Source organism: Saccopteryx leptura, chromosome 7 (genome assembly GCF_036850995.1).
Source record: "Saccopteryx leptura isolate mSacLep1 chromosome 7, mSacLep1_pri_phased_curated, whole genome shotgun sequence".
Lineage (NCBI taxonomy): Eukaryota > Metazoa > Chordata > Mammalia > Chiroptera > Emballonuridae > Saccopteryx > Saccopteryx leptura.
Genome location: NC_089509.1, coordinates 88,770,245 through 88,798,025, shown reverse-complemented (window position 1 = coordinate 88,798,025; position 27,781 = coordinate 88,770,245). Strand labels below are relative to the sequence as shown.

The window sequence follows — 27,781 nt, the reverse complement described above, 5'->3', positions numbered from 1 at the left end:
CAACCGGGATCCACCCGGCATTCCCACTAGGGGACGATGCTCTGCCCATCTGGGACATTGCTCCGTTGCAGCCGGAGCTATTCTAGCGCCTTAGGAAGAGGCCATGGAGCCATCATCAACACCGGGGCCAGCTTTTGCTCCAGTAGAGCCTTGGCTGCGGGAGGAGAAGAGAGAGATAGAGAGAAAGGAAAGGGGGAAGGGTGGAGAAGCAGATGGGTGCCTCTCCTGTGTGCCCTGGCCAGGAATCGAACCCAAGATTTCCACATGCTGGGCCGACGCTCTACCACTGAGCCAGCTGGCCAGGGCTTTTCAATTGTATTTTTAGCCCCACTGTGCAGAGATAATTGCAGCCTGCTCTCAGGCTAAAAGCTATAAAAATGAGTAACTTATCCTGTGCCTTTCCTCTCTTCTTTGTATTGACTCCCCTCACAATCTAACTCCTTTTGTTAACTCTCCAGCACTTTTAGTTTCATTTTACAATTTTCTTCAGAGTTTATAGTGCTGTCTTTGGGAATGATAAGTCTAGTAGGAGCTTCCTGAGCCATATAAAATGTGAACTATATTAGTACCTTGATAATGGAGTAGTTTAACCATTCAGTAATAGAGATCTGTGATACACATATATAGACTTACACTTTATTTAGTAAATTTGATTGTTCCATTGTGATGTGAATTAATACCTTGCTTTTTTTTAAAACAAATTTATAGCTGATTGGCCGGGGTCGATATGGAGCAGTATATAAAGGTTCCTTAGATGAGCGTCCAGTTGCTGTAAAAGTGTTTTCCTTTGCAAACCGTCAGAATTTTATCAATGAGAAGAACATTTACAGAGTGCCTTTGATGGAACATGACAACATTGCTCGCTTTATAGTAGGAGATGAGAGAGTCACTGCAGATGGACGCATGGAGTACTTGCTTGTGATGGAGTATTATCCCAATGTAAGTTCTTCTTAAACTGACATTTATATGAGCAGTCAGTCAGATATTTAGTAAAGCATTGCTGGTTAGCAAAGTGTCTGCAATGAAATAAGGATCTCACACCAGAATGTGAATTAACTAAGTCACTAGTTAACTGGTTAGTATCTTCCATCCTTACCCCCCACTCCACAAGACTTTCTTGATGACGGAAGCGTATTTTGATTGATATTCAATCTGGTGTAGGCTTCTTAAGTAGCACTGACACATATATATTTACAAAAGTCTCCTGTTTTGTACTTGTAAAACATAACAAGATAATTTCTATTTGTATTGGTGAGAGCTACAATATAAAGAAAGAGTCTAAAAGACTTATTTTTCCCCAGGCTGGTGGTTCAGTGGATAGAGCATCGGCCTGGCATATAGACGGCTGGGTTCAATTCCCAGTCAGGGCACACAGGAGAGGTGACCATTTGCTTCTCCCCCACTCCATCTCCCCTTTCTCTCCCTCTTCTCCTCCTGTAGCCAGTGGGTCGATTGGTTCAAGCGTGGCCCAGGGCACTGAGGAGGCTTCACTGGAGCATGTCAGCCTCAGGTGCTAAAAATAGCTCAGTACTTGAGTATCTTCCCTAGATGGGGTTGCTGGGTGGTCCCAGTCAGGGCTCATGTGGGACTCGGCCTCATTATCTTTCCTCCTCTCACATTAAAAAAAAAAAAAGTTTGCCTGACCAGGAGGTGGCGCAGTGGATAGAGCGTCAGACTGGGATGCTGAGGACCCAGGTTCGAGATCCCGAGGTCACCAGCTTGAGCACGGGCTCATCTGGTTTGAGCAAAAAGCTCACCAGCTTGGACCCAAGGCCACTGGCTCGAGCAAGGGGTTACTCGGTCTGCTGAAGGCCCGTGGTCAAGGCACATATGAGAAAGCAGTCAATGACCAACTAAGGTGTCGCAATACGCAACGAAAAACTAATGATTGATGCTTCTCATCTCTCTCCGTTCCTGTCTGTCCCTCTCTCTGACTCTCTCTCTGTCTCTGTAAAAAAAAAAAAAAAGTTTTATTTTCTATCTTAATTTGAAATTAAAGAAGTATTTATTTTTTTAGCAAGAGAGAGAGAGGGAGGACAGACAGGAACAGACAGACTGAAAGGGAGAGAGATGAGAAGCATCAGTTCTTCATTGAGGTATCTTACTTGCTCATATGTGCCTTGATCAGGGGGCTCCAGCAGAGCAAGTGACCCCTTGCTCAAGCCAGCAACCTTTGGGCTCAAGGCATGACCTTTGGGGTCATGTCTATGATCCCGTGCTCAAGCTCGTAAGCCCATGATCAAGCCAGATGAGCCCACATTCAAGTCGGCGACCTTGGGGTTTTGAACCTGGGTCCTCAGCACCCCAAGCCAATGCTTTATCCACTGTGCCACCTCTTAGGCCAAAGAAGAACTTTAAAATGAAATAACCATTTATAATTTTGTTTATTTATTTACTTATAGAGACAGAGAGTCAGAGATAGGGACAGACAGACAGGAACAGAGAGAGATGAGAAGCATCAATCATCAGTTTTTCATTGCAACATCTTATTGTTCATTGATTGCTTTCTCGTATGTGCCTTGACCATGGGCCTTCAGCAGACCGAGTAACCCCTTGCTCAAGCCAGCAACCTTGGGTCCAAACTGGTGAGCTTTGCTCAAACTGGCGACCTCGGGGTCTCGAACCTGGGTCTTCCACATCCCAGTTCGACACTCTTTCCACTGTGTCACCACCTGGTCAAGCCCATTTATAATTTTTAATATTGGAAAAGTAAAAATTGAAAATGTTACAATTTTTATTTATTTTTTTCCCTTCCTTTCTACCCATTGAAATATCTTAATAACTCCTTTGAGATGCTGAAATGTCATAATTTATTAGATATCCATGTGCAAATTCTTTGTAAGGCTAACTTATCTTCTCATATTCAAATAAATTAATTATACTTTTCTATTATTTTGTATTTTTTTTCTCTCTATAGGGATCTCTGTGCAAGTATCTTAGTCTCCACATGAGTGACTGGGTAAGCTCTTGCCGTCTGGCTCATTCTGTGACTAGAGGACTGGCTTATCTTCATACAGAATTACCACGAGGAGGTAAGACAATGAAGAGATGAATGAGGCCATGGCTGGTAGCTCAGTTGGTCAGAGCATCGTCTTCATACACCAAGGTTGCAGGTTTGATCCCCAGGCAGGGCATATAACAAGACTCAACCAATGATGGATAAGTAGAACAGCAAATCAATGTTTCAGAACTGTGTGGTTATATTCCTTGCCATAACTAGTTTTCTTCAGCTTTTACTTACATTTTTGCTAATTGTTCAAAGCATCTTTTTAATACAGTTGCTTTCTTACTTTGTTTCAAAATATATCTCATATCACAGGCACCTCTAAATTAACTTTACTACAAAAATCTGTCTGTACTTTCTCAAGCTTTCATCCCTTATGGCATTTTCCTGTCATACTATAGCCCAGAACATTGTTGTTTTTTTCTTTTTTTTCCAGTTTCTCTGGCCTCTGTAGAGAAGAGAATCCTTAATGTATCAGTTTCTTAGATCTTTGTTCCATTGTATAATAGCATGGATCATCTTTTCTAGCTGCTGCTTCCTATATAAATAATTTCTTCTGAATAATTTATCAGTTCTTTTATCTTGACATCTTGCTTTTCCTGAATATAGAATTGACCAATGTATTACCTATGTCAGCAACTTGATGCACTTCACTCACTTTAATGCTTTAGCACATTAACCATTTGGACTGTGTTTCCTTACTCTTAAATATTATTATAACTCCTTTAAAGTGCTAGCTTAGCAAAGAACTTAAAATACCATACTAATCCCCCTTATCAAGGCTTGCCTAATTCAGCAAGATTTCAAGTCACTCACTGGCTGAAAAGAAAGATTGCCATCAAACCAGAGTTTTATTTAAATACAGATCTTACTCTTATACATTACTTCATATTTTCACTAGTTCACCAATGAGTAGATAGATAGATAGATAGATAGATGCTACTGCAAAAATACATAAGTATAGCCTTGACCAGGCTGTGATGCAGTGAATAGAGCGTCGGACTGGGATGCAAAGGACCCAGGTTCCAAAACCTGAGGTCACCGGCTTGAACACGGGCTCACTGGTTTGGGCACAGTTCACCAGCTTGAACCCAAGGTCATTGACTGCCAGTTAGGCTTGGGCAAGGGGTCAGTTGGTCTGCTGTAGCCCCCGGTGAAGGCACAAATGAGAAAGCAGTCAATGAACAACTAAAGGAGCTACAACGAGGAGTTGATGCTTCTCATCTTTTTTCCTTTCTGTCTGTCTCTATCTGTCCCTCTCTCTGTCACAAAAAAAACACAAAAAAAGTAAATATAGTAGCTATTGAACTTATGGTTTTACATATTATTATATTTTTTGGTTTTACATATTATTTAAAAAATAGTGCAACTATATACTATTTCAAAATATTTAAAAGGTCATTTTACTTTTTTTCAGAGAACTCTATTTTTCCCAGTATCTTATGATAAAATTTTGCTGTTTAGATTAGAAATTTTGTAATAAGAAATAATACTATTGCCCTGGCCGGTTGGCTTAGTGGTAGAGCGTCGACCTGGCGTGCAGAAGTCCCGGGTTTGATTCCCGGCCAGGGCACACAGGAGAAGCGCCCATCTGCTTCTCCACCCCTCCCCCTCTCCTTCCTCTCCCGCGGCCAAGGCTCCATTGGAGCAAAGATGGCTCGGGCGCTGGGGATGGCTCCTTAGCCTCTGCCCCAGGCGCTAGAGTGGCTCTGGTCGCAACAAAGCGACACCCCAGAGGGGCAGAGCATCGCCCCCTGGTGGGCAGAGCGTGGCCCCTGGTGGGCGTGCCGGGTGGATTCTGGTCGGGCGCATGCGGGAGTCTGTCTGACTGTCTCTCCCCGTTTCCAGCTTCAGAAAAATACAAAAAAAAAGGAAATAATACTATTATTATATATTCAGCTGTTTTTTTCCTTCAGAATAAGAGAACTTATTTTTTTGTAATTGATTCTCCCTATGAATATTTTCCCTGATGCTAATATCAAATGTAACTTACTACAATACAAAATATCTAAGAACAAACATACATAGATCACTCAAACCTGACCAAAAAATTACTATTACCTAGTTTATGTATATTCTTCCATGTCCTTGTGTTCTTACGTTCTCTCTCTCTCTCTCTCTCTCTTTCTCTCTTTCTCTTTGTTCATATAAATATCCACAGAGAGATGATTTTTCATTCAGGCTTTTTTAAAATCGTAATTAATATTATGTCCCCACTTTCCTTTGCATCATTTGCCTGGTACAGTGCTACTGCCCAGCATAAAATTATTTTATGTTATGTAACTCTTCCCCCTCACTCCCACAATAAAAATGATTAAAGTAAATATGAAGGGATTTTATTTTTCTTTTTATTGAATGGTTAACAAAATTACATAGGTTTCAGGTGCTAAATTGTACAACACGTCTTCTGTACTGTATTGTGTGTCACCACCCCCAGCCAAGTCTCCGGTCATCACCATGTATCCCCCCATGTCCCCCTCCACTTCCCCACCCACCCTCTCCCTCGCAGTCATTACAGTATTATCTGTGTTGAGAGGGTCTTTAAAGGCCAAAAATCTCAAAAGGGACAGTCTACAGTTTTACCTTTTGCGTTGGAAATAAATCCTATCTTGTCTTATTTTCTCTTCTTTTTCCTGTTTCCCCTTTCTCCTTTTGTTTTCTTTTTTAATTTCTTTTTAATTGTAGCAGAAAGTACTACCCAGTTTTTCCCTCTGGCTGTCTCACTGAGTCATTGCTCATTCTTCTTTTTCTCATTATTATTATTAGTAGTAGTAGTAGTAGTAGTAGTATTTTAGCAAGAGCAAGACAGACGGAAGCAGGAAGGGAGAGAGATGAGAATCCTGAACTCGTAGTTGCAGCACTTTAGTTGTTCATTGTTTTCTCATATGTGCCTTGACCAGGGGGCTCCAGCCAAACCAGTGACCTTTAGATTCAAGCCAGCAACCTTTGGGCTCAAGCCAGCAACCATGGGTCATGTCTGTGATCCCTCACTCAAGCCGGTGAGCCCACGCTCAAGCCAGAGGCGTCCTCATTCAGGCTGGCGACCTCAGTGTTTTGAACGTGGGTCTTCAGCATCCCAGGTTGGCGCTGTATACACTGCATCACCACCTAGTTAGGCTATTCTCATTATTAACCTGGTTTCCGTAATGTGTGAGATCTTTTAGTTTATTGATTTGGTATTAGCATACAAACATTCTCTAATGTTTCTGTAAATTTTCTTATATAAATATCACCTTGAGATTATACCACATATACTTATGTTTTTGTTTTATCCAGAATAAGAAATGAGAAAGAGGCCCTGGCCAGTTGGCTCAGCGGTAAAGAGTCGGCCTGGCGTGCGGGAGACCCGGGTTCGATTCCTGGCCAGGGCACATAGGAGAAACACCCATTTGCTTCTCCACCCTCCCCCTTCCTCTCTGTCTCTCTCTTCCCCTCCCGCAGCCAAGGCTCTATTGGAGCAAAAGATGGCCCGGGCGCAGGGGATGGCTCCTTGGCCTCTGCCCCAGGCGCTAGAGTGGCTCTGGTCGGCAGAGCGATGCCCCGAGGGGCAGAGCATCACCCCCTGGTGGGCAGAGCTTCGCCCCTGCCCGTGCCGGGTGGATCCCGGTCGGGCGCATGCGGGAGTCTGACTGTCTCTCCCCGTTTCCAGCCTCAGAAAAATACAAAAAAATTAAAAAAAAATTAAAAAAAAAATGAGAAAGAAATCAATTCTTAGATAAAGAAACTTGGTAATTATTATTTTTCTTCTAGTTGTGCTATTGCCTTTTTTTTTTTTTTTTTAGCAAAAGAGACAGAGAGAGAGGGACAGGCAGGAAGGGAAGAGAGATGAGAAGCATCAATTCTTCATTGTGGCACCTTAGTTGTTCATTAATTGCTTTCTCATATGTGCCTTGACTGGGGGCTGCAGCTAAGCCAGTGACCCCTTCTCAAGCCAGCAACCTCAGGATTTTGAACCTGGGTCCTCTGTGTCCCAGACCGATGCTCTATCCATTGTGCCACCGCCTGGTCAGGCATGTTCCCCCCGCCCTTTTATTTTAAATATCAGAGGAATGGTTATTATCCTCTGTCTTTAGTTTCATTTTTGGTGAAATTGCAGTCTAATACTCTTTAATGAGAATAATAAATATAAATACTGAGTCTACTTGTGTCTCAAAATGAATACTCAATAAACATCATTGACTTCTTTTGGATTGCTGTATTTCTTTGCATACCTAGTGAGTTATTTAAAATTTTAGAAATTGTGCTATAGAATTTTTTCATTTCAAGAGCTATGGTCCTAATGTAAGATTTATATAACATTTCTTGACAGAGAGGGGAAAAAAAATAAGTAGTATTTTTGATGAGGGGCTTAGGTTAGATACATTCTTTCAGTCAGCAAACACTTCCCTGTCAAGCCTTTGAATTTAGGAAAAACATGTACTTTCTGCCTTTCATGGGACATGAAGTACAGTGATAAACAAGTAATAGAAATAAGCATAGTAGTGCTTTGCTTCTTGGTAAAGTCAGAAAACAGGTTTTCATGTCTTGCCGAGAATACCATCTCCACCACTTTTTCTCCCAGTCTGCCTGTAAAACTGTTTCTAGTTTGATCTGAAGAACTGAGGTGGGCTTAGAGACATGACTGAACCTCAGGGCAGAACTGGGATGTCTGTCACAGGTTTGATCTGTTAAGCCATAAGAGAAAAGTGTGAGGTACATATTACAAATTTTGGAGGCATGTCAGTTTTTTATTGAAACTTGTTTTAGATGCATTGACTTTTTGTTGTTTATACCAAATATCCCTTTATTACCTCTTTTTGCTACCCTAAAATGAAGAGAAAAGAACAAGTATATTAAAATTAGAAGCAACAGCATGTTGGCAGTTAGTTGCAGCTGACATTTAAAGTTTAATTAATTATACTTACAACAGGAGTTAAGTTGTAAAATATATAGTGAAAATAGTGATGATTATGAGTTGAAATTTTGATTTTCTTATGTCTTTTTTTATTATAAAATTAATAGGTAGAAAACTAACACTATCTTTTATATTTATGTATTAATCCCTATTACTTGCATGCTGATTTCATGTCCAATAATGCTATATATTTAAGTATTAATAAATATTTGAAATTATCTATACAGATCATTACAAACCTGCAATTTCCCATCGAGATTTAAATAGCAGAAATGTCCTGGTGAAAAACGATGGAACCTGTGTTATTAGTGACTTTGGGTTGTCCATGAGGCTGACTGGAAATAGACTGGTGCGCCCGGGGGAAGAAGATAATGCAGCCATAAGTGAGGTGAGTGTATACAAAAGGTAGCACATGGGCATCCTTTGAAAATGTAATGAATTGAATTGAAGAATCTACTAACTACTCAGGATAGTTATCCTACATGCTATCAATTATAGCATATTAGGAATTGCAAATTTAAGAAATACCAAAGACACTGTGTAACATTCATCAATTCATGTGGAAGTCACTGCCGTTCCACCTCATTTTTTTTTTTGTATTTTTCCGAAGCTGGAAACGGGGAGGCAGTCAGACAGACTCCCGCATGTGCCCAATCGGGATCGACCTGGCATGCCCACCAGGGGGCGATGCTCTGCCTATCTTGGGGCATCGCTCTGCCGCAACCAGAGCCATTCTAGCGCCTGAGGCAGAGGCTACAGAGCCATCCTCAGCGCCCGGGCAAACTTTGCTCCAGTGGAGCTTTGGCTGCAGGAGGGGAAGAGAGAGACAGAGAGGAAGGAGGGGGGGAGGGGGGGAGAAGCAGATGGGTGCTTCTCCTGTGTGCCCTGGCCGGGAATCGAACCCGGGACTCCTGCACGCCAGGCTGACACTCTACCACTGAGCCAACTGGCCAGGGCCCGTTCCACCTCATTTTTTTTGTTTGTTTGTTTTTGTTTTTATTTATTCATTTTAGAGAGGAGAGAAAGGGAGAGAGAGAGACAGAGAGGGAGAGAGAGAGGAGAGAGAAACAGAGAGAGAAGGTGGGGAGGAGCTGGAAGCATCAACTCCCATATGTGCCTTGACCAGGCAAGCCCAGGGTTTCGAACCGGCGACCTCAGCATTTCCAGGTCGACGCTTTATCCACTGCGCCACCACAGGTCAGGCCTTCCACCTCATTTTTGATAAGCATTAGGAGGAAGTTTGTAGGAGCTGATTTCTTCAGCAATAGTAAAATTATCAAGGTAAAATAGGACAGTCACCTAATAATCACTATTACAATGTGGAATATATTCTTCCTGACCTTTTTTTCTGTATTCAGATACACAGGTTTATACAAATATTTGCATTTTTTGGTGAAGTAGTACGTAAATGGTATACATATTGTTTTGCTGTTTTCTCACTGTGTCTTACAGTTTTTTATTTTACACTGATATGCATAGGAAGATCTAGCCCATTCTTTTTGACTGATTCTGTTCAGTCGGATGTATTTACCACAGTTTAATTATTCAAGAAGGGCATTTTATAGATGGAAAGGCAGACAGTTTCAATGGCATGGTTAGGGGACATCCTCTTGATATGAAATTTATGTATAACTTCTGTGTAATCTATGCCTTTCATTCTGTTTCTGAAAATTACCACCAATTTATCAGGTTGGCACAATCAGATATATGGCACCAGAAGTTCTAGAAGGAGCTGTGAACCTGAGGGACTGTGAATCAGCTTTGAAACAAGTAGACATGTATGCTCTTGGACTAATCTATTGGGAGATATTTATGAGATGTACAGACCTCTTCCCAGGTAAGAAATCTATCAAAAGTTGATATATAAATTTGAAGTGAAGCAGTTATGTCTTCTTTTTCTACCTATATTAAATAAGTCAACTTTTATGTATGTTTTTACTTTCATTTAAACTTTTAGTTTATTGCCATCTAGTGGTCAGAAACATTATTTGCCAGAAGGTAAAACTTTTTTTTTTTTTTTTGTATTTTTCTGAAGCTGGAAACGGGGAGAGACAGTCAGACAGACTCCCGCATGTGCCCGACCAGGATCCACCCGGCATGCCCACCAGGGGGCGATGCTCTGCCCCTTCGGGGCGTCGCTCTGTTGCGACCAGAGCCACTCTAGCGCCTGGGGCAGAGGCCAAGGAGCCATCCCCAGCGCCCGGGCCATCTTTGCTCCAATGGAGCCTCGGCTGCAGGAGGGGAAGAAAGAGACAGAGAGGAGGGAGAGGGGGAGGGGTGGAGAAGCAGATGGGCGCTTCTCCTGTGTGCCCTGGCCGGGAATCGAACCCAGGACTTCTGCATGCCAGGCCGACGCTCTACCACTGAGCCAACAGGCCAGGGCGGTAAAACTTTTTAATGGTTTTTTGTTGTTGTTGTTGTTTTTTTAAGAGAGACAGGAAGGGAAGTGGGGGAGAGAGATGAGAAGCACCAAATTGTGGTTGCTTCACTTTAGTTGTTTTTATTGATTGCTTCTCATATGTGCCTTGACTGGGGGCCTCAAGCCAAGCCAGTAACCTGTAGCTCAAGCCAGCAACATTGGACTCAAGCTAGTGACCTTGGGCTCAAACCAGTGAGCTTTGGGATCAAACAGATGACTCTGGACTCAAGCTGGTAAGCCCGCAGTCAAGTTGGTGACCTCAGGGTTTCAAACCATGGCCCTCAGCATCCACCATTGAGCCTACACTCAATCCACTGAGTCACCACCAGTAATGCTAGAAGGAAATACTTTTTAAAAGGACTTCCATGTTTGCATCTGAGTGCAGTTTAATTAATTGCTCATAATAGCTTATCTAACTGTATTTGGTTTGGTCTTTGATTGCTTTAGCAGTCATCAATTTTCTTATGCACCATCTGAGCATTTGATAAGCCACACTTACATTGTGTCCTAATTGAGCCAATAAGGAATTAGAAACAATGAATTTTCCATTGAAACATTTTTTTCCTTTCCTTTTTATTCTCTCTTCTTGCTTTCCTGCCTGCCTTCCATTTCTTTCAATGAAAGAACATTCATTTAATGTAAATGCTTGTTTGAGGCTTCCTTGAAATAACCAAACAAGTTTATAATTTTCCCCTTTTGTTAGGATTTTTACATCACTGTCATAATTGTCATAAAGAAACTTTACTGCCCTGGCCCTGGCCGGTTGGCTCAGCGGTAGAGCGTCCGCCTGGCATGCAGGGGACCCGGGTTCGATTCCCGGCCAGGGCACATAGGAGAAGCGCCCATTTGCTTCTCCACCCCCCCCCCTTTCCTCTCTGTCTCTCTCTTCCCCTCCCGCAGCCAAGGCTCCATTGGAGCAAAGATGGCCCGGGCGCTGGGGATGGCTCCTTGGCCTCTGCCCCAGGCGCTGGAGTGGCTCTGGTCGCGGCAGAGCGACGCCCCAGAGGGGCAGAGCATCGCCCCTGGTGGGCGTGCCGGGTGGATCCCGGTCGGGCGCATGCGGGAGTCTGTCTGACTGTCTCTCCCCGTTTCCAGCTTCAGAAAAATACAAAAAAAAAAAAGAAGAAAGAAACTTTACTAATATGTGCATTGCATTCTTCTAGAGCAGGGGTAGTCAACCTTTTTAAACCTACCGCCCACTTTTGTATCTCTGTTAGTAGTAAAATTTTCTAACCACCCACCGGTTCCACAGTAATGGTGATTTATAAAGTATGGAAGTAACTTGACTTTATAAAGTTTATAAAGCAGAGTTACAGCAAGTTAAAGTATATAATAATAATTACTTACCAAGTACTTTATGCCGGATTTTTGCTAAGTTTGGCAGAATACATCTTTGTAAAACAACTTACTATACGCCTGACCAGGCGGTTGCACAGTGGGTAGAGCGTCGGACTGGGATGCGGAGGACCCAAGTTCGAGACCCTAAGGTCGTCAGCTTGAGCACGGGCTCATCTGGTTTGAGCAAAGCTCACCAGCTTGGACCCAAGGTCGCTGGCTTGAGCAAGGGGTTACTTAGTCTGCTGCAGCCCCATGGTCAAGGCATATATAAGAAAACAATCAATGAACAACTAAGATGCCACAATGAAAAACTGATGATTGATGCTTTTCATCTCTCTCCGTTCCTGTCTGTCCTAAGTATCCCTCTCTCTGACTCTCTCTCTCTGTCTCTGTAGAAAAAACAAAGAAAACCCAACTTACTATAGTTAAATCTATCTTTTTATTTATACTTTGGTTGCTCCACTACCGCCCACCATGAAAGCTGGAACACCCATTAGTGGGCGGTAGGGACCAGGTTGACTACCACTGTTCTAGATGGTGTACAAAATGATTTCATGTATATGGTCTCTATTTTATAGGAATAACACCATTAAAAACACAGGAAAAAAACAGTTAATTGAACCAGCAATGGACAAATTTATGAAATAGAACTATTTAAGAGAAACAGAGATGGCTCTAGTCAGTTAGCTCAGTCAATTAATAGTGTCAACCTGCAATGACAAGGTTACAGGTTTGATCCCCAGTCAGGGCACACATGGGAAGCAACAAATGAATGTACAGCTGAGTGGAACAACAAATGAATGCTTCCCTTCCCACTCCCCTCACCCTCCATTCCTTTCTCTGTCTCTAAAAATAAAAAATAAGCTCTGTCCGGATAGCTCAGTTGGTTGGAGCATCCTCCAGGAGCATGGAGGTTGCCAGTTCAATTTCCTGGTAAGGGCACATACAGGAACAGCTCGATGTTCCTGTCTCTCCTGGCTTCTCTCAAAATAAGTAAATAAAAAGGAAAGAAAAAAAAAAGAAGAAAGAAAAACAGAGATGAGTAGTGGGGTTGAATTTTTTGCTTTAAAAATAGTAAGCATAGGACAATACTTTATATTTCTAAAATGTAATAAAATGAATTATTTAGAGTTACTATAGGTTTGTCAGTTCTTATTTAGATGTATATGTTTCAGTTAATTAGGAATACAAAGTACTCAGTTGAGGTGTTTTTCTGCCAACAGCAGAAATTATAATAGAATCACAGTATTATTGGAACTTCAGAACTTTCTATTTATATGTCTGACCAAAATGATTCTTCTAGTATCAGCATTATTACGTTGCCATCGGCAACATTTTTTTAACAACTACTGCATTCAAAGAGTAACTATGTTTTTGATCTGATAAATAATAAAGAGCAATATTAGATGTTTGAAAAAGGAAAGGAAATTAAATCTAGGATGAGTTATAATAGAACTAGAAGGAGTTTTTTTTTTCCTTTTTTTTCTTTTTACAGAAACAGAGAGAGAGCCAGAGAGAGGGTAGACAGGGACAGACAGACAGGAACGGAGAGATGAGAAGCATCAACCATTAGTTTGTTTGTTTGTTTGTTTGTTTATTTATTTATTTATTTATTTATTTTACAGAGACACAGAGTCAGAGAGAGGGATAGATAGGGACAGACAGACAGGAACGGCTTTAGGCGACCCCTGTGTTTTGGTCGTTTGACCCCGCCGGGGTCGCGACCCACAGGTTGAGAACAGCCACAGGTTGAGAACCACTGTTCTAGAGAGTAATGGTGGTGGTGATAGTTACACAATATTGTGAATATTCTTAGTGCCATACAACTTAAAAATGGTTAAAATGATAAATTTTATATTATGTATATTTAACCACAATTAAAATTAAAAATAAAGGAAAGAGGCCCTGGCCAGTTTGCTCAGTGGTAGAGAATCAGCCTAGTGTATGGAAGTCCCAGGTTCGATTCCTGGTCAGGACCCACAGGAGAAGCGCCATCTGCTTCTCCACCCTTCCCCCTTTCCTTTCTCTCTCTCTCTCTCTTCCCCTCCTGCAGCCAAGGCTCCATTGGAGCAAAATTGGCCTGGGCACTGAGGATGGCTCCATAGCCTCCACCTCAGGACTAGAATGGTTCCATTTGCAATGGAGCAACACCCCAGAATGGACAGAATAGTCCCCCCTAATGGGCATGCCGGTGGATCCCGGTAGAGCGCATGCAGGAGTCTGTCTCTGCCTCTCCACTTCTCACTGCAGAAAAAGTACAAAAAAATAAATGAAGGAAGGAAAGAAGAAAGGAGGGAGGGAGGGACGGAGGGAAGGATGGAGGGAATTGCATTAAAATACCGTATATTCTTGGGTGTGGAAGTAAGTAAGAATGCACATGTGAAAGAAATGTAGAGAAGGAATGTGTGGTTTTTTTGTTTGTTTTTTTTTTTTGAGAGAGAGAGAAAGACAGCAAGGGACAAAGAGGAAGGGAGAGAGCCTGACCTGTGGTGGCGCAGTGGATAAAGCGTCAACCTGGAAACGCTGAGGTTGCCGGTTCAAAACTCTGGGCTTGCCTGGTCAAGGCACATATGGGAGTTGATGCTTCCTGCTCCTCCCCCCTTCTCTCTCTCTCTCCCCTCTCTATAATGAATAAATAAAATCTTTTTAAAAAATGTGCTCAAATATATATTAAAAAAAAAAAAAGAGGAAAGGAGAGAGATGAGAAGCATCAACTCGTAGTTGTGGCACTTTAGTTATTCATTGATTACTTTCTCATATGTGCCTTGACCAAGGGGCTCCAGCCAAGCCAGTGACCCCTTACTCAAGCCAACGACCTTGGGTTTCAAGCCAGTTACCTTTATGGGTTCAAGCCAGTGACCATAGGGTCATGTCTATGATTCCATGCTGAAGCCTGCAACCCCGCACTCAAGCTGATAAGCCTGTGTTCAAGCCACAACCTCAGGGTTTCGAACCTGTGTTCTCAGCATCCCAGGTTGAAGCTCTATCCACTGTGCCACCATCTCGTCCGGCGGCTTTAACAATTATTCGAAGAAAGTTTAAGGAATTGAGAAATAGTCAGTGATCTGAGAAATAATGAAGGTGGCAGCCAGGAACTTAGGAAAAAGTACTGGTTTACACTGGAAATAAGAGTAATTATGGAGACTTTTGAATGGGGTATTGATAGGATAACTGAAGAAAAATTTTTATAAAAGAAAATAAAAATGTTAACAGAACTAAGATTAAAATTTATTTGGGAATTGTCACAGACATGGTAATTGAGAACTTATGAGCAGATATACCCCCCCTAAGAGAATCCATGAGGAGAGGGAAAATTGTTGAATAAAGAATTAAAAGACTGAATATTGGGGGACCCCTCCCAAATAAGTTAGTTACAAAGACTGATGGTCTAAGAAACAGTGAAAAGATTAAAAAATCATAGTATGTGGAAAGTCAGTGTTAGAAGTATTAAGAACCAAGACTGATACGTAATCGCCTGGTCAAGCCTGACCAGGTGGTGGCGCAGTGGATAGAGTGTCAGACTGGGATACGGAAGACCCAGATTCGAGACCCCGAGGTTGCCAGCTTGAGCGTGGGCTCATCTGGTTTGAGCAAAGCTCACCAGCTTGGATCCAAGGTCACTGGCTCGAGCAAGGAGTTACTCGGTCTGCTGAAGGCCCACGGTCAGGGCACATATGAGAAAGCAATCAATGAACAACTAAGGTGTCCCAAGGAAAAACTGATGATTGATGCTTATCTCTCTCCGTTTCTGTCTGTCTATCCCTCTCTATCCCTCTCTCTGACTCTCTCTCTGTCTCTGTGAAAAAAAAAAAAAAAGGTCAAAAGGCATTAGAACTGACAAATGATCTTTGAATTTGAATAAGCAGTCACTAGTATTCTCAGAGGAGTTTCTGTGGAATAGAGAAGACAAATATTACAGATAAGTAAGTACAGGTAGAGACACGGGGCACTCAAAAATTGTAACAATGAAATGGGGTGGAAGTTGAAAAGAAACGAATTCCATAAACATATTAATAAACCTAAAGAATAGGATATAATAATAAAATTCGTGTAAAACATTTTTTAAAACTAATATGATGAAAAAAAAACACACTAAAATGATGGCCTGATCTGTGTGGCTCAGTTGATAAAGCATCGACCTGGAATGCTGAGGTTGCCTGTTTGAAACCCTGGGCTTGCCTGGTCAAGGAATATATTCGAGTTGATGCTTCCTGCTCCTCCCTCCCTTTCTCTCTCTCTCTCCGCCCCCCCCCCCCAGATGAGTAAATAAATAAATAAAAACTAATATGATATACCTCCAAATGCAGTCCTTTTTTTTTAATAAATAGAAACACTATGTTGGCTGACTCTCTGTAAAATAGCAAAATAAATGAATTAGGTATCTCTGTTATAAAGGAGAATGAAATGCTGCAAATTTTATATAGAGGGAGAAGGACGAAACAAAAGGAGGCAAGAGAAAGAAAACTGAAGAAAGAGAACTAGTGTAATTTAAGAAAGGTTCTAAAAATTCCTGTCTAGAGGCATAATTAACAAGTAGCAAATGATGTGAGAAGCAAGGAATGGCATCTGATAGTCTTAGTTTTGGCCAGTTTGAAAGAAGATGGGATTATAAACCTCTCTTGAGCAATTCAGTGATTATAAAGTTTTAAGGAAATCTGGTAAGACTAATAATATCTTCCATGATAATGTTGTCATTAACATTCATCTTTGTATTTTCAGTGCCTAATACAAAGTTAGCTCTAAATATATATCTTTGGGCCCTGGCCGGTTAGCTCAGTTCTTTAGAGCCGTGGTCCCCAACCTTTTTGGGGCCACGGACCGGTTTAATGTCAGAAAATATTTTCACTGACCAGCCTTTAGGGTGGGACGGATAAATGTATCACGTGACCGAGACAAGCATCAAGAGTGAGTCTTAGACGGATGTAACAGAGGGAATCTGGTCACTTTTTAAAAATAAAACATCACTCAGGCTTAAATATAAATAAAACGGAAATAATGTAAATTATTTATTTTTTCTCTGCAGACCAGTACCAAATGGTCCACGGACTGTTACCGGTCCGCAGCCCAGTGACCACTGCTTTAGAGCATTGGCCAAAAATATCAAGGTTGTGGGCAAATACGGGATGTGACCAATGAATGCACAACTAAATGGAACAACAAATGAATGCCCCTCTCCCACCTCCCTCTTCCTCTCTTTGTCTCCTTAAAATCAGTCATTTAAAAAAAAATATTTAAGGCCCTGGCCAGTTGGCTCAGTGGTAGAGCATCGGCGTGCAGGAGTCCTGGGTTCAATTCCCGGCCAGGGCAAGCGCCCATCTGCTTCTCCACCCCTCCCTCTCTCCTTCCTCTCCATCTCTCTCTTCCCCTCCTGGAACCGAGGCTCCATTGGAGCAAAGTTGGCCCGGGCGCTGGGGATGGCTCTATGGCCTCTGCCTCAGGCACTAGAATGGCTCTGGTTGCAGCAGAGCAATGCCCCAGATGGGCAGAGCATCGCCCCCTGGTGGTCATGCTGGGTGGATCCTGGTCAGGTGCATGCAGGAGTCTGTTTGCCTCCCTGTTTCCAACTTCAGGAAAATACAAAATAATAATAATAAATAAATAAATAAATAAATAAATAAATAAATAAATAAAAGTATTTTTAAAAAGTATCTATGGGACTAGATTTAGAAACATGGAAATTTAGTAATTCCTCATATTATTCAAATCATAAAGCAGGTTTATGCATCTATTTTATTTATCAGGTTTTCTCATTGTAATTAGACCTGATTAAAACAATTAAAATTGTGAAATTTTACTTATTCTAGTATTTGAAGAAAAACAAGTTAAATAACACTTGGAAGGAATTATGTGGGTTATGTATATGTGTCAAAGAGACAGGTAAGGTATACTAGTAAATATCATACAGTTCACAGATGGTATGGGTTGAGGTTTTATCATATGAGGTTTCATGAAAGTGATATAGTATCTGGCAACATTAAAGTTTTTAGTTTTGTCATTCCAGTTCAGTGTTGACGGTTATTGATCAAAAAACCTGCTTAAATGTTTAGAATATGTGAAAGTATCACTTGTATTTATAGTTAATGCAATATTTAAGAAAATGGGCTATGCTGCATAGATTTGAGAATTAATCTTTGCAAATCCTTTTTTTTTTTTTTTGTACTTTTCTGAAGCTGGAAATGGGGAGGCAGTCAGACAGACTCCCGCATGTGCCCGACCGGGATCCACCCGGCATGCCCACCAGGGGGTGATGCTCTGCCCCTCTGGGGCATCGCTCTATTGCATCCAGAGCCATTCTAGTGCCTGAGGCAGAGGCCAAAGAGCCATCCTCAGCGCCCGGGCCATCTTTGCTCCAATGGAGCCTCGGCTGCGGGAGGAGAAGAGAGAGATGGAGAGGAAGGAAAAGCAGATGGGCACTTCTCCTGTGTGCCCTGGCCGGGAATCAAACCCGGGACTCCCTCATGCCAGGCCGATACTCTACCACTGAGCCAACCGGCCAGGGCTGCAAACCTTTTTTAATATCAGTGGAAGATAAGTATTTATAGGTTCTTTTGAATATTCAAATTGAAACATAAAACTTAATTACATGTTTTATAATGCACTTTTTATCTCAGTCATTATAACTTTTATCTCCATATGAGTGAGATAAGGAAGGGCAGACATTGCATTTTGAGGAAGAGAAAACTGAAACAGAATAGTTAAAAATGACTTTTCCAAGATTAGAACCAAAGTACCTTATCATGGTGATCTTCTTTCTAATTTATCCTGTCATTATAATTAGGTTGGCCAGAGGGACAAGGAGACTGAAAGATCTCTATTTTTCCTAAGGTCTTAGCCAAGATCTTGAGGAGACCATTGGTTTTCTAAGTGTTGGTCCCAGAGGTTTTTTCTGTGGCTCAATATGTTTATTAAGTTTAATTTGATTACATTTTGTAAAAATAAGCCTCTTATTACAAGCCCCTAATTGTGCTTATTAGTTATAAATAGGGTTATAAAGTAGCAGGAGAATAATAATACTTAAAAATCTTTTATCTAGATCCTGGTAGTTATATTTGGTTCTACAGACATGTTTGTTGTACTAGATCCTGAGTATCTCCTCTTATTCACTACCCTCGATCCCTCTATGGGATAAGAATTCAGGTACAGTATATTTTCCAGTACTAAATATTTGTAATCCCCCCCTCAATTTAGTAATGCTAGAAACCGTTTAAAAATAGCTGTTAACCCTGGCCAGATAGCTCATTTAGTTAAAAGCACCATCCCAAAGCAGCATAGAGGTTACCAGTTTGAACCCCAGTCAGGGCACATACAGAAACAGATTCATGTTCCTGTCTCTCTCTCTCTCCCTCTTCTTTCCTCTCTCTCTAAAATCAATAAAATAAAAATTTTTTTAATATTTTCAAAGATAGCTTTTATCATTGAAACTACTATTTAGCCTGACCAGGTGGTGGCACAGTGGATAGAGCGTCAGACTGGGATGCGGAAGGACCCAGAGGTCGCCAGCTTGAGCGCGGGCTCATCTGGCTTGAGCAAAAAAAAAAAAAAAAGCTCACCAGCTTGGACCCAAGGTCTCTGGCTTGAGCAAGGGGTTACTCGGTCTGCTGAAGGCCCGTTGTCAAGGCACATATGAGAAAGCAATCGATGAACAACTAAGGAGTCCCAACAAAAAACTGATAATTGATGCTTCTCATCTCTCTCCATTCCTGTCTGTCTGTCCCTATCTATCCCTCTCTCTGTAACAAATAAATTAATTAATTTTTTAAAAAAAGAAACTACTATTTAACTTATCAAAAACCATTTATCATACGAAGACTATTCTAAGTAAAGCATTTTATTCATAATACATTCAGCCCACAAAAGAGTCTATTTAGGATTTCCAAATATGCTGAAAGGGTTAAAAAGAACCATTGTGAGAGTTTCTTTGCTTGCTTAGTATTAGAAACTCCAGCCCTGGCCGGTTGGCTCAGCGGTAGAGCGTCGGCCTGGCGTGCAGGAGTCCCGGGTTCGATTCCCGGCCAGGGCACACAGGAGAAGCGCCCATCTGCTTCTCCACCCCTCCCCCTCTCCTTCCTCTCTGTCTCTCTCTTCCCCTCCCACACCCAAGGCTCCATTGGAGCAAAGTTGGCCCGGGCGCTGAGGATGGCTCTGTGGCCTCTGCCTCAGGTGCTAGAACGGCTCTGGTTGCAGCGGAGCAACGCCCCAGATGAGCAGAGCATCGCCCCCTGGTGGGCATGTTGGGTGGACCCTGGTGGGGCGCATGCTAGAGTCTGTCTGACTACCTCCCCGTTTCCAACTTCAGAAAAAGTAAAAAAAAAAAAAAGAAACTCCTGTTATTTTATCATTTTATGATAATTGGAAATTTTACTGTATTTTTTTTTTAATTCACAGGTGAATCTGTACCAGAATACCAGATGGCTTTTCAGACAGAAGTTGGAAACCATCCCACTTTTGAAGATATGCAGGTTCTCGTATCTCGGGAAAAACAAAGACCCAAGTTCCCAGAAGCTTGGAAAGAAAATAGCCTGGTAAGAAAAAACTGAATTATTCAAAAGATAATTTATGGGCCCTGACCAGTTGGCTCAGTGGTAGAGCGTCGGTCTGGCATGCAGGAGTCCCGGGTTCGATTTCTGGCCAGGGCACACAGGTGAAGCGCCCATCTGCTTCTCCACCCCTCCCCCTCTCCTTTCTCTCCGTCTCTCTCTTCCCCTCCCGCAGCCAAGGTTCCATTGGAGCAAAGTTGGCCCAGGCACTGAGGATGGCTCTATGGCCTCTGCCTCAGGTGCTAGAATGGCTCTGGTCACAACAGAGCAATGCCCCAGATGGGCAGAGCATCGCCCCCTGGTGGGCATGCCGGGTGGATCCCAGTCGGGCACATGCGGGAGTCTGTCTGACTGCCTCCCCGTTTCCAACTTCAGAAAAATATACACACACACACACAAAAAAAAGATAATTTATGATTGTTTTAATGTTGTTTGAAGCAAAAATAGACTGTTAATAATGTTAATTTTTTTAATTGTCTAATGCCAGGAATCCAACCTACTTGATATTTGTTGTTATACATTTAAAAAATTTTCAGTGTATAAAAGCTCTTCTTTTTGGTTAAGTTTCCATTTTTTCCAAGTATAAAATACTATTTAAAAAGACTGTTGTGTGAAGTTTGTCAGATTGGGTAAATGGAATAATTAACAAGTTAATATTTTAAACATTATTGAAATTGCATCTTACTTTCTTGAGAATGGTACCAAAAGTGTTCATTAGTGCAGACTTATATGTTCAATGGCTAATAGAAATTTAAGATATACCAAAAAGAAACCATGGTACAGCCTATAAATTCTGGGTATTAAAAAGACTCCTGTCATTTCAGTTAATTGTTGCTACAGTCCTAAAATCATCTTACAAATATTTACATGCATACACATACCCACGTCATATCTCATATAATTATTTGTTACATAAGTAGGATTATCTCATTAGCCACAATCATTTCTGAAGCTTTATTTTATTTTATTTTTTAAATTATGGACAGTTTCATGTCAGTTCACATTAGATGCTTCTGTCTCTCCATTTTGTCAGTATTCCATTGTATGATACAATTACCCATTATTGACAACAGTACCTTGTTTTTCCTGTTTTAAACAGTTTTTAAAAAAATTAAAAGTTAGCCTTACCAGTTGGTGATGTAGTGGATAGAGCATCGGCCTGGGAGGCCGAGGACCCAGGTTCGAAATCCCTAGGTCGCCAGCTAGAACTGGACTCATCAGCTTGAGCGTAGCATTGCTTGCTGACTTGAGCATGGGATCATAGACATGACCCTATGTTCATTGGCTGGAAGCTTAAGATTGCTGGCTTGAGCCCAAGGTCACTGGCTTGAGCAAGGGGTCACTGGCTCAGCTAGAGCCCCTTGGTCAAGGCTCATATGAGAAAGCAATCAACGAACAACTAAAGTACCGCAACGAAGAACCTGGGTCTTTCATATCCCACTCCGATGCTCTTTCCACTGCACCACCACCTGGTCAGACTTAAAAATATTAATGAATGTAAAAACTAGTTTTAAAAACTGCCAGGGATCCAAACATAGATCAGTCAGTAAAGAGGGGAAGAATCCTTTTCTGATGGAAATGAAAGTATAGAAACTACTATCTGAGAAAACTGTATGAAAGTATTAACCATAGTTACCTCTCAATATTAGGTTTATGAATAACATTTCTTTCTATAGTTTTAGAATTTTTAATTTATTTTTTTTTGTATTTTTCTGAAGATGGAAACGGGGAGGCAGTCAGACTCCCACATGCTCCTGACCAGGATCCACCCAGCATATCCGCCCATCTGGGGTGTCGCTCTGTTGCAACCAGAGCCATTCTAGCGCCTGAGGCAGAGGCCATAGATCTATCCCCAGTGCCCAGGGCCAACTTTGCTCCAATGGAGCCCTGGCTGCGGTAGGGAAAGAGAGAGACAGAAAGGAAGGAGAGGGGGAGGGGTGGAGAAGCAGATGGATGCTTCTCCTGTGTGCCCTGGTCGGGAATCGAACCCGGAACTCCCGCACGCCAGGCCGACGCTCTACCACAGAGCCAACCGGCCAGGGCCTAGTTTTAGAATTTATAGTAAAAGTATACTATTGTAACAGTAACACACACAGTTTAAGGCTTTTGTATATTAAAATATTTTAAATTAGAAAAACAAATTATAGGTCTTAGTTTTCTTTGTTTTTTTTGTGTGTTTTTTAAAAATAATTTTATTTAGCCCTGGCCAGTTGGCTCAGCGGTAGAGCGTCAGCCTGGCGTGCGGGGGACCCGAGTTCGATTCCTGGCCAGGGCACATAGGAGAAGCGCCCATTTGCTTCTCCACCCCCCCCCCTTCTTCTCTGTCTCTCTCTTCCCCTCCCGCAGCCAAGGCTCCATTGGAGCAAAGATGGCCCAGGTGCTGGGGATGGCTCCTTGGCCTCTGCCCCAGGCGCTAGAGTGGCTCTGGTCGCGGCAGAGCGACGCCCCGGAGGGGCAGACCATCGCCCCCTGGTGGGCAGAGCGTCGCCCCTGGTGGGCGTGCTGGGTGGATCCCGGTCGGGCGCATGCGGGAGTCTGTCTAGACTGTCTCCCCGTTTCCAGCTTCAGAAAAATACAAAAAAAAAATAAAATAAAAAATTTTATTTAGACAATTTTAACGGGATGATATTGGTCAACTAGAGCACATAGATTTAGAGAAAACATCTCCAGAGCCTTTTGACATTCGATTATGTTGTATATCCATCACCCAAAGTCAAATCATCATCCTTCATCCTTCATTTGATTTTCTTTATGCCCCTCCCCTCCCACCACACCCTTCTTCTTTACTCTTCACCTCCCCCTGGTAGCCACTGCACTCTTATCTATGTCCATGAGTCTCAATTTTGTGTCCTACCTATGTATGGAATCATACAGATCTTAATTTTTTTCTGATTTACTTATTTCACTCATTATAATGTTATCAGGCTCCATCCACGTTGTTGTAAATGATCCCATGTCATCATTTCTTATTGCTGAGTAGTATTCCATAGTATATATGTACCACATTTTCTTTATCCAATCTTCTATTGAAGGGCTTTTTGGTTGTTTCCATGTCTTGGCCACCGTGAACAATGCTGAGATGAACACAGGGTGAATGTGTCTTTATGTACCAATGATTTTGAGTTTTGGGGGTATATACCTAGTAGAGGGATAGTTGGGTCATATGATAGTTCTATTTTTATTTATTTTATTTTTTGTATTTTTCTGAAGTTGGAAACGGGGAGGCAGTCAGACAGACTCCCTCATGCGCCCGACCGGGATCCACCCATCATGCCCACCAGGGGGCGATGCTCTGCCCATCTGGGGCATCACTCTGCTGCAACCAGAGCCATTCTAGCACCTGAGGCAGAGGCCACAGAGCCATCCTCAGAGCCGGGGCCAACTTTGCTCCAATGGAACCTTGGCTGCGTGAGGGGAAGAGAGAGACAGAGAGGAAGGAGAGGGGGAGAGGTGGAGAAGCATATGGGCGCTTCTCCTGTGTGCCCTGGCCGGGAATCGAACTCAAGACTCCTGCACGCCAGGCCAACGCTCTACCACTGAGCCAACTGGCCAGGGCCTTCTATTCTTAATTTTTTGAAGAACCACCATACTTTCTTCCATAACAGTTGTACTACTTTACATTCCCACCAACAGTGAATGAGGGTTTCTTTTTCTCCACAGCCTTTCCAACACTTGTTGTTACCTATTTTGTTGATAATAGCTAATCTAACAGGTGTGAGGTGGTATCTCATTGTGGTTTTGATCTGCATTTCTCTAATAGCTAGTGATGATGAACATTTTTTCATATATCTGTTGGACATTTATATTTCTTCTTGGGAGAAGTGTCTGTTCATGTCCTCTTCCCATTTTTTTATTGGATTGTTTTCTTGTTTGTTGTTGAGTTTCATGAGTTCTTTATATATATTTTTGGACTCGTGTGTGTTACATAGCATATATGTGTTTTGCTTCTAGAGGGAAAATGGGTGGTTGGTGGTTAAGGATGAGAGGGAGATTGAATTCCCTTTTTAACCTTTTGAATATAGTGAACCTACATACGTCTATTCAGCAGTTATTTAGTTAAATTAAAATATTTTCATGCATGTAGTAAAATTCAAACAAAGAGTTTAAACAATAAAGAATCATTCTTTAGCAATACAAAATATATACAGTGAAAATTCTACTACTCACCTTAGACCAGGGGTCCCCAAACTTTTTACACAGGGGCCAGTTCACTGTCCCTCAGACCGTTGGAGGGCCGGACTATAAAAAAAAACTATGAACAAATCCCTATGCACACTGCACATATCTTATTTTAAAGTAAAAAACAAAACGGGAACAAATACAATATTTAAAATAAAGAACAAGTAAATTTAAATCAACAAACTGACCAGTATTTCAATGGGAACTATGCTCCTCTCACTGACCACCAATGAAAGAGGTGCCCCTTCCGGAAGTGCTGCGAGGGCCGGATAAATGGCCTCAGGGGGCCGCATGTGGCCCGCAGGCCGTAGTTTGGGGATCCCTGCCTTAGACATTCAAAAGCCCCTATAAAGAAACAACTGCTATTAAGTTCCTTTTGTAGACTTCCAGAAATTTCTGTGCATTACAGGGGTATATGTGTAAGGTATTTTTCCCTGCCGAGAACAAAGGAAGAGGCCGGAGCCACGAAGTGTGGAATAGTAAAAGGCTTGATTGAGTACAGAGCACACATCCCGCCCGGCGAGGTTCCCTGGCCCCGAAGAAAGATGGAGGCCAGGGAAGTCGTAAGAATTAAACCACGTGGGAGATATTTAAAGGGGTCCTCTAGGGAAGTCAGGCTAATATGACGTGGTGAAATCTCACTGGCTGGCAGACAGTCACTTTTTTCCAAAGGGTTCCTGTGAAGCCTCTGTTGGCACGCTTGGTTGTGGGCGGTCCTAGCCAAAGTTCGCGAGTCTGGGTTCCCCACGTGACCATCCCCCATTATTCACTGACCTTACATTCTGACCTTTTATGTTAAATAGAAAAGGGGTGCTGTTTATTTGTCTGGCTACTTCCTGCTGATTAGGGGTGTCGTGGGGAGGGGGAGATCGGAAGGTGGTGGTTTTGAGGGGTGTCAGGAGGAACATCTGTGTGGCTGTGACTGGAGAAACTTCACGGATGTGGTCCTGTAAGGATTTTAAAAATCGAGGAGTAATAGGGGGATTTGTAAGGTCCAGCCTTTGGTGAGCTGGAGATGGATGGAGTCCAGTGGTTCCGATTGCCAGTGGTCCTGTAAGGAGGGAAGCTTGAGGCAAAACTGCATGTCAGGAGTGGCGTAAAAACGGGAAAGGAAGGGGTCCCATCCATTCCTATAACCGAGACCCGTGAGGGAATTAGAGGTCCAGAGTGTGATGGCAAAACAGAGAAGGTAGCCCCCGTGTCCACAAGAAATGAGATGGACTTAACCCACTTGTTGCAGCATACCCTGGGTTCTCCGGGTCCAGGCCGTGTCCTAGGAGTTTGAGCAATGCACCCACCTGGCTGGATTGGCCTTCCCATTCGGGCGGCTTGTCCTCCACGTAGAGGCGCTGAGGAAAAACCTGTTGCCCAAAGGGGCAATCGCTCCGCCAGTGACTGGGCTGTTTGAAGTCAGGGCAAGGCTCAGTGGGCAGCCGCCAGCAGGGGCCCTGCCGGGACCAGTGGTCCTGCTTGCCACACTTAAAGCAAGCTGCTGTTGTGGTTTCTCTTTGTGGCTTGAACTTGGGTCGGGCACTTCCTGTGCCTTGCCTCTGTTGTTCTATTGGCCTCAGGGTTGCCACAAGAGCCGGGGTGTGAAGCGTTACCTTCTGCTGCATGCGGGCCTGGTGAACAGCCTTGGCCTGTTTCTACTAATTGGGACCGTTAAAAATTTTAAATACCGTGTTCACAGGTTCCGGATAGAGGTTTGGGGGTTGAGAAGAAAAGGAAGAGGGCTCATGCTGAGCCCGGCACCCAGAACCTGCAGGAAACGCTGGAGCCAAAGGCAGGACAAGGCAGGAACTTCCTGCAAGAAAATTGGGGTTGGATGTCCTGAAAACCGGTGTCAGAGCCAATGCCAGGCTGAGAATGGCCTGACGGAGGAGGGGTTTAAGAACACAGTGGAGAAGGGAAGGGCCCCTGGCCACCAGGGGAGGACAAAGAGAGATGGTAATGGTGAATAAGAAACAGGTTTTTGCGAAGGGAGGGGAAGGGGCTCTCAAAGGGAAGAGACCCGAGCACAAAAGAGGTCGCAGAGGGACCATAGAAAAGTCCCGAGGGGGGGGGGGGCGACCCTGGGGGTCAGGCAGGAGAAAAAGAGAGTTGGGAGTCTGCGGAGAAGGAAAGATCAGGAGTGGAGGTTTTAGGTGAGGTTTCTCTGGCCAGAAAAAGTCCTGTGCAGTGGAACAGGTAGGTGGCACAGAGATTAAGGACAGGCACACAAATAATTAGAAGCCATGAATGTAAGAGCTCTCCAATCAGTTCCCAGCTTTTTTGGTGATAGTTAAATTGGTGAGGGTGTTAAAACCAAAAGTCCCTTCAGGAGGCTAATTCAGTGGGTTCTGTGGCCTGGCCAAAGCGGAGAAGGACAGTTTCTTCTTCTTTAAGGAGGAAGATTCCTGTGCCCCCACAGCCGCCCTCAGTCCTCGGAGTGGTCAGATTTGAATATTAGCGTTCTAAAACTCAAGGTATGACCACGGACAGAAAAGGTAAAGTGGATATGCTTAGGACGTCTCCGCAAGCACACTCACTCGGAACGGAAAAGACTTCCCTGACGTAGCTACGGTTTCAGACAGGGAGTCTGCGCCGAAGTGGGTGGAAGGTTGGAGATCCTGGTTCTTTCTCGGAGGGGATGAGGAAGAGGAGCGGTCCTTGCAGACTTCAACTCCTCCCAGGTTTCCGGCACCAAAATTTAAGGTATTTATCCCCGCCGAGAAGGAATGAAGGGGCCAGAGCCACCAAGTGTGAAATAACAAAAGGCTTTATTGAGTACAGCACATCCTGCCCGGCAAGGTTTCCTGGCCCCGAGGAAAGGTGGAGGCCAGGGAAGTCGCAAGGAGTGAACCGCGTGGGAGATATTTAAAGGGGTCCTCTAGGGAAGTTGGGCTAATATGACGTGGTGAAATCTCACCGGCTGGCAGATGGTCATTTTTTCCAAAGGGTTCCTGTGAAGCCTCTTTTGGTGCACTTGGTTGTGGGCGGTCCTAGCCAAAGTTTGCAGGTCTGGGTTCCCCACGTGACCATCCTCCATTATCCACCGACCTTACAATATTTGTTTATATTTTTTCTAACATACAAATGGGAATTACTTTACCCACTTAGCCTCTACTATTTTTATTTAGCAATTGGGAGCATATATATCTTCCTAGTTCTTTTGATGCTGCGTAGTATCCATTATACCAGTGATCCCCAACCCCTGGGCCACGGACCGGTACCGGTCCATGGGCCATTTGGTACTGGTCTGCAGAGAAAGAATAAATAACTTACTTATTTTCATTTTATTTATATTTAAGTCTGAACGATGGTTTATTTTTTAAAAATGACCAGATTCCCTCTGTTACATCCATCTAAGACTCACTCTTGACGCTTGTCTCGGTCACATGACACATTTATCCGTCCCACCCTATAGGCCG

General features: G+C 42.9%; 1 protein-coding gene across 1 annotated transcript in view; it reads left to right on the top strand.

Moving 5' to 3' along the window:
* BMPR2 (bone morphogenetic protein receptor type 2) overlaps positions 1-27,781 on the top strand; it is a 174,307-nt gene that overhangs the window by 132,573 nt on the left and 13,953 nt on the right. The window contains exons 7-11 of the mRNA XM_066346290.1: positions 709-939; positions 2,918-3,032; positions 8,126-8,286; positions 9,588-9,735; positions 20,041-20,177. Of these exons, the coding sequence (XP_066202387.1) occupies positions 709-939; positions 2,918-3,032; positions 8,126-8,286; positions 9,588-9,735; positions 20,041-20,177 (792 nt within the window). The remainder of the gene's footprint in view (positions 1-708; positions 940-2,917; positions 3,033-8,125; positions 8,287-9,587; positions 9,736-20,040; positions 20,178-27,781) is intronic.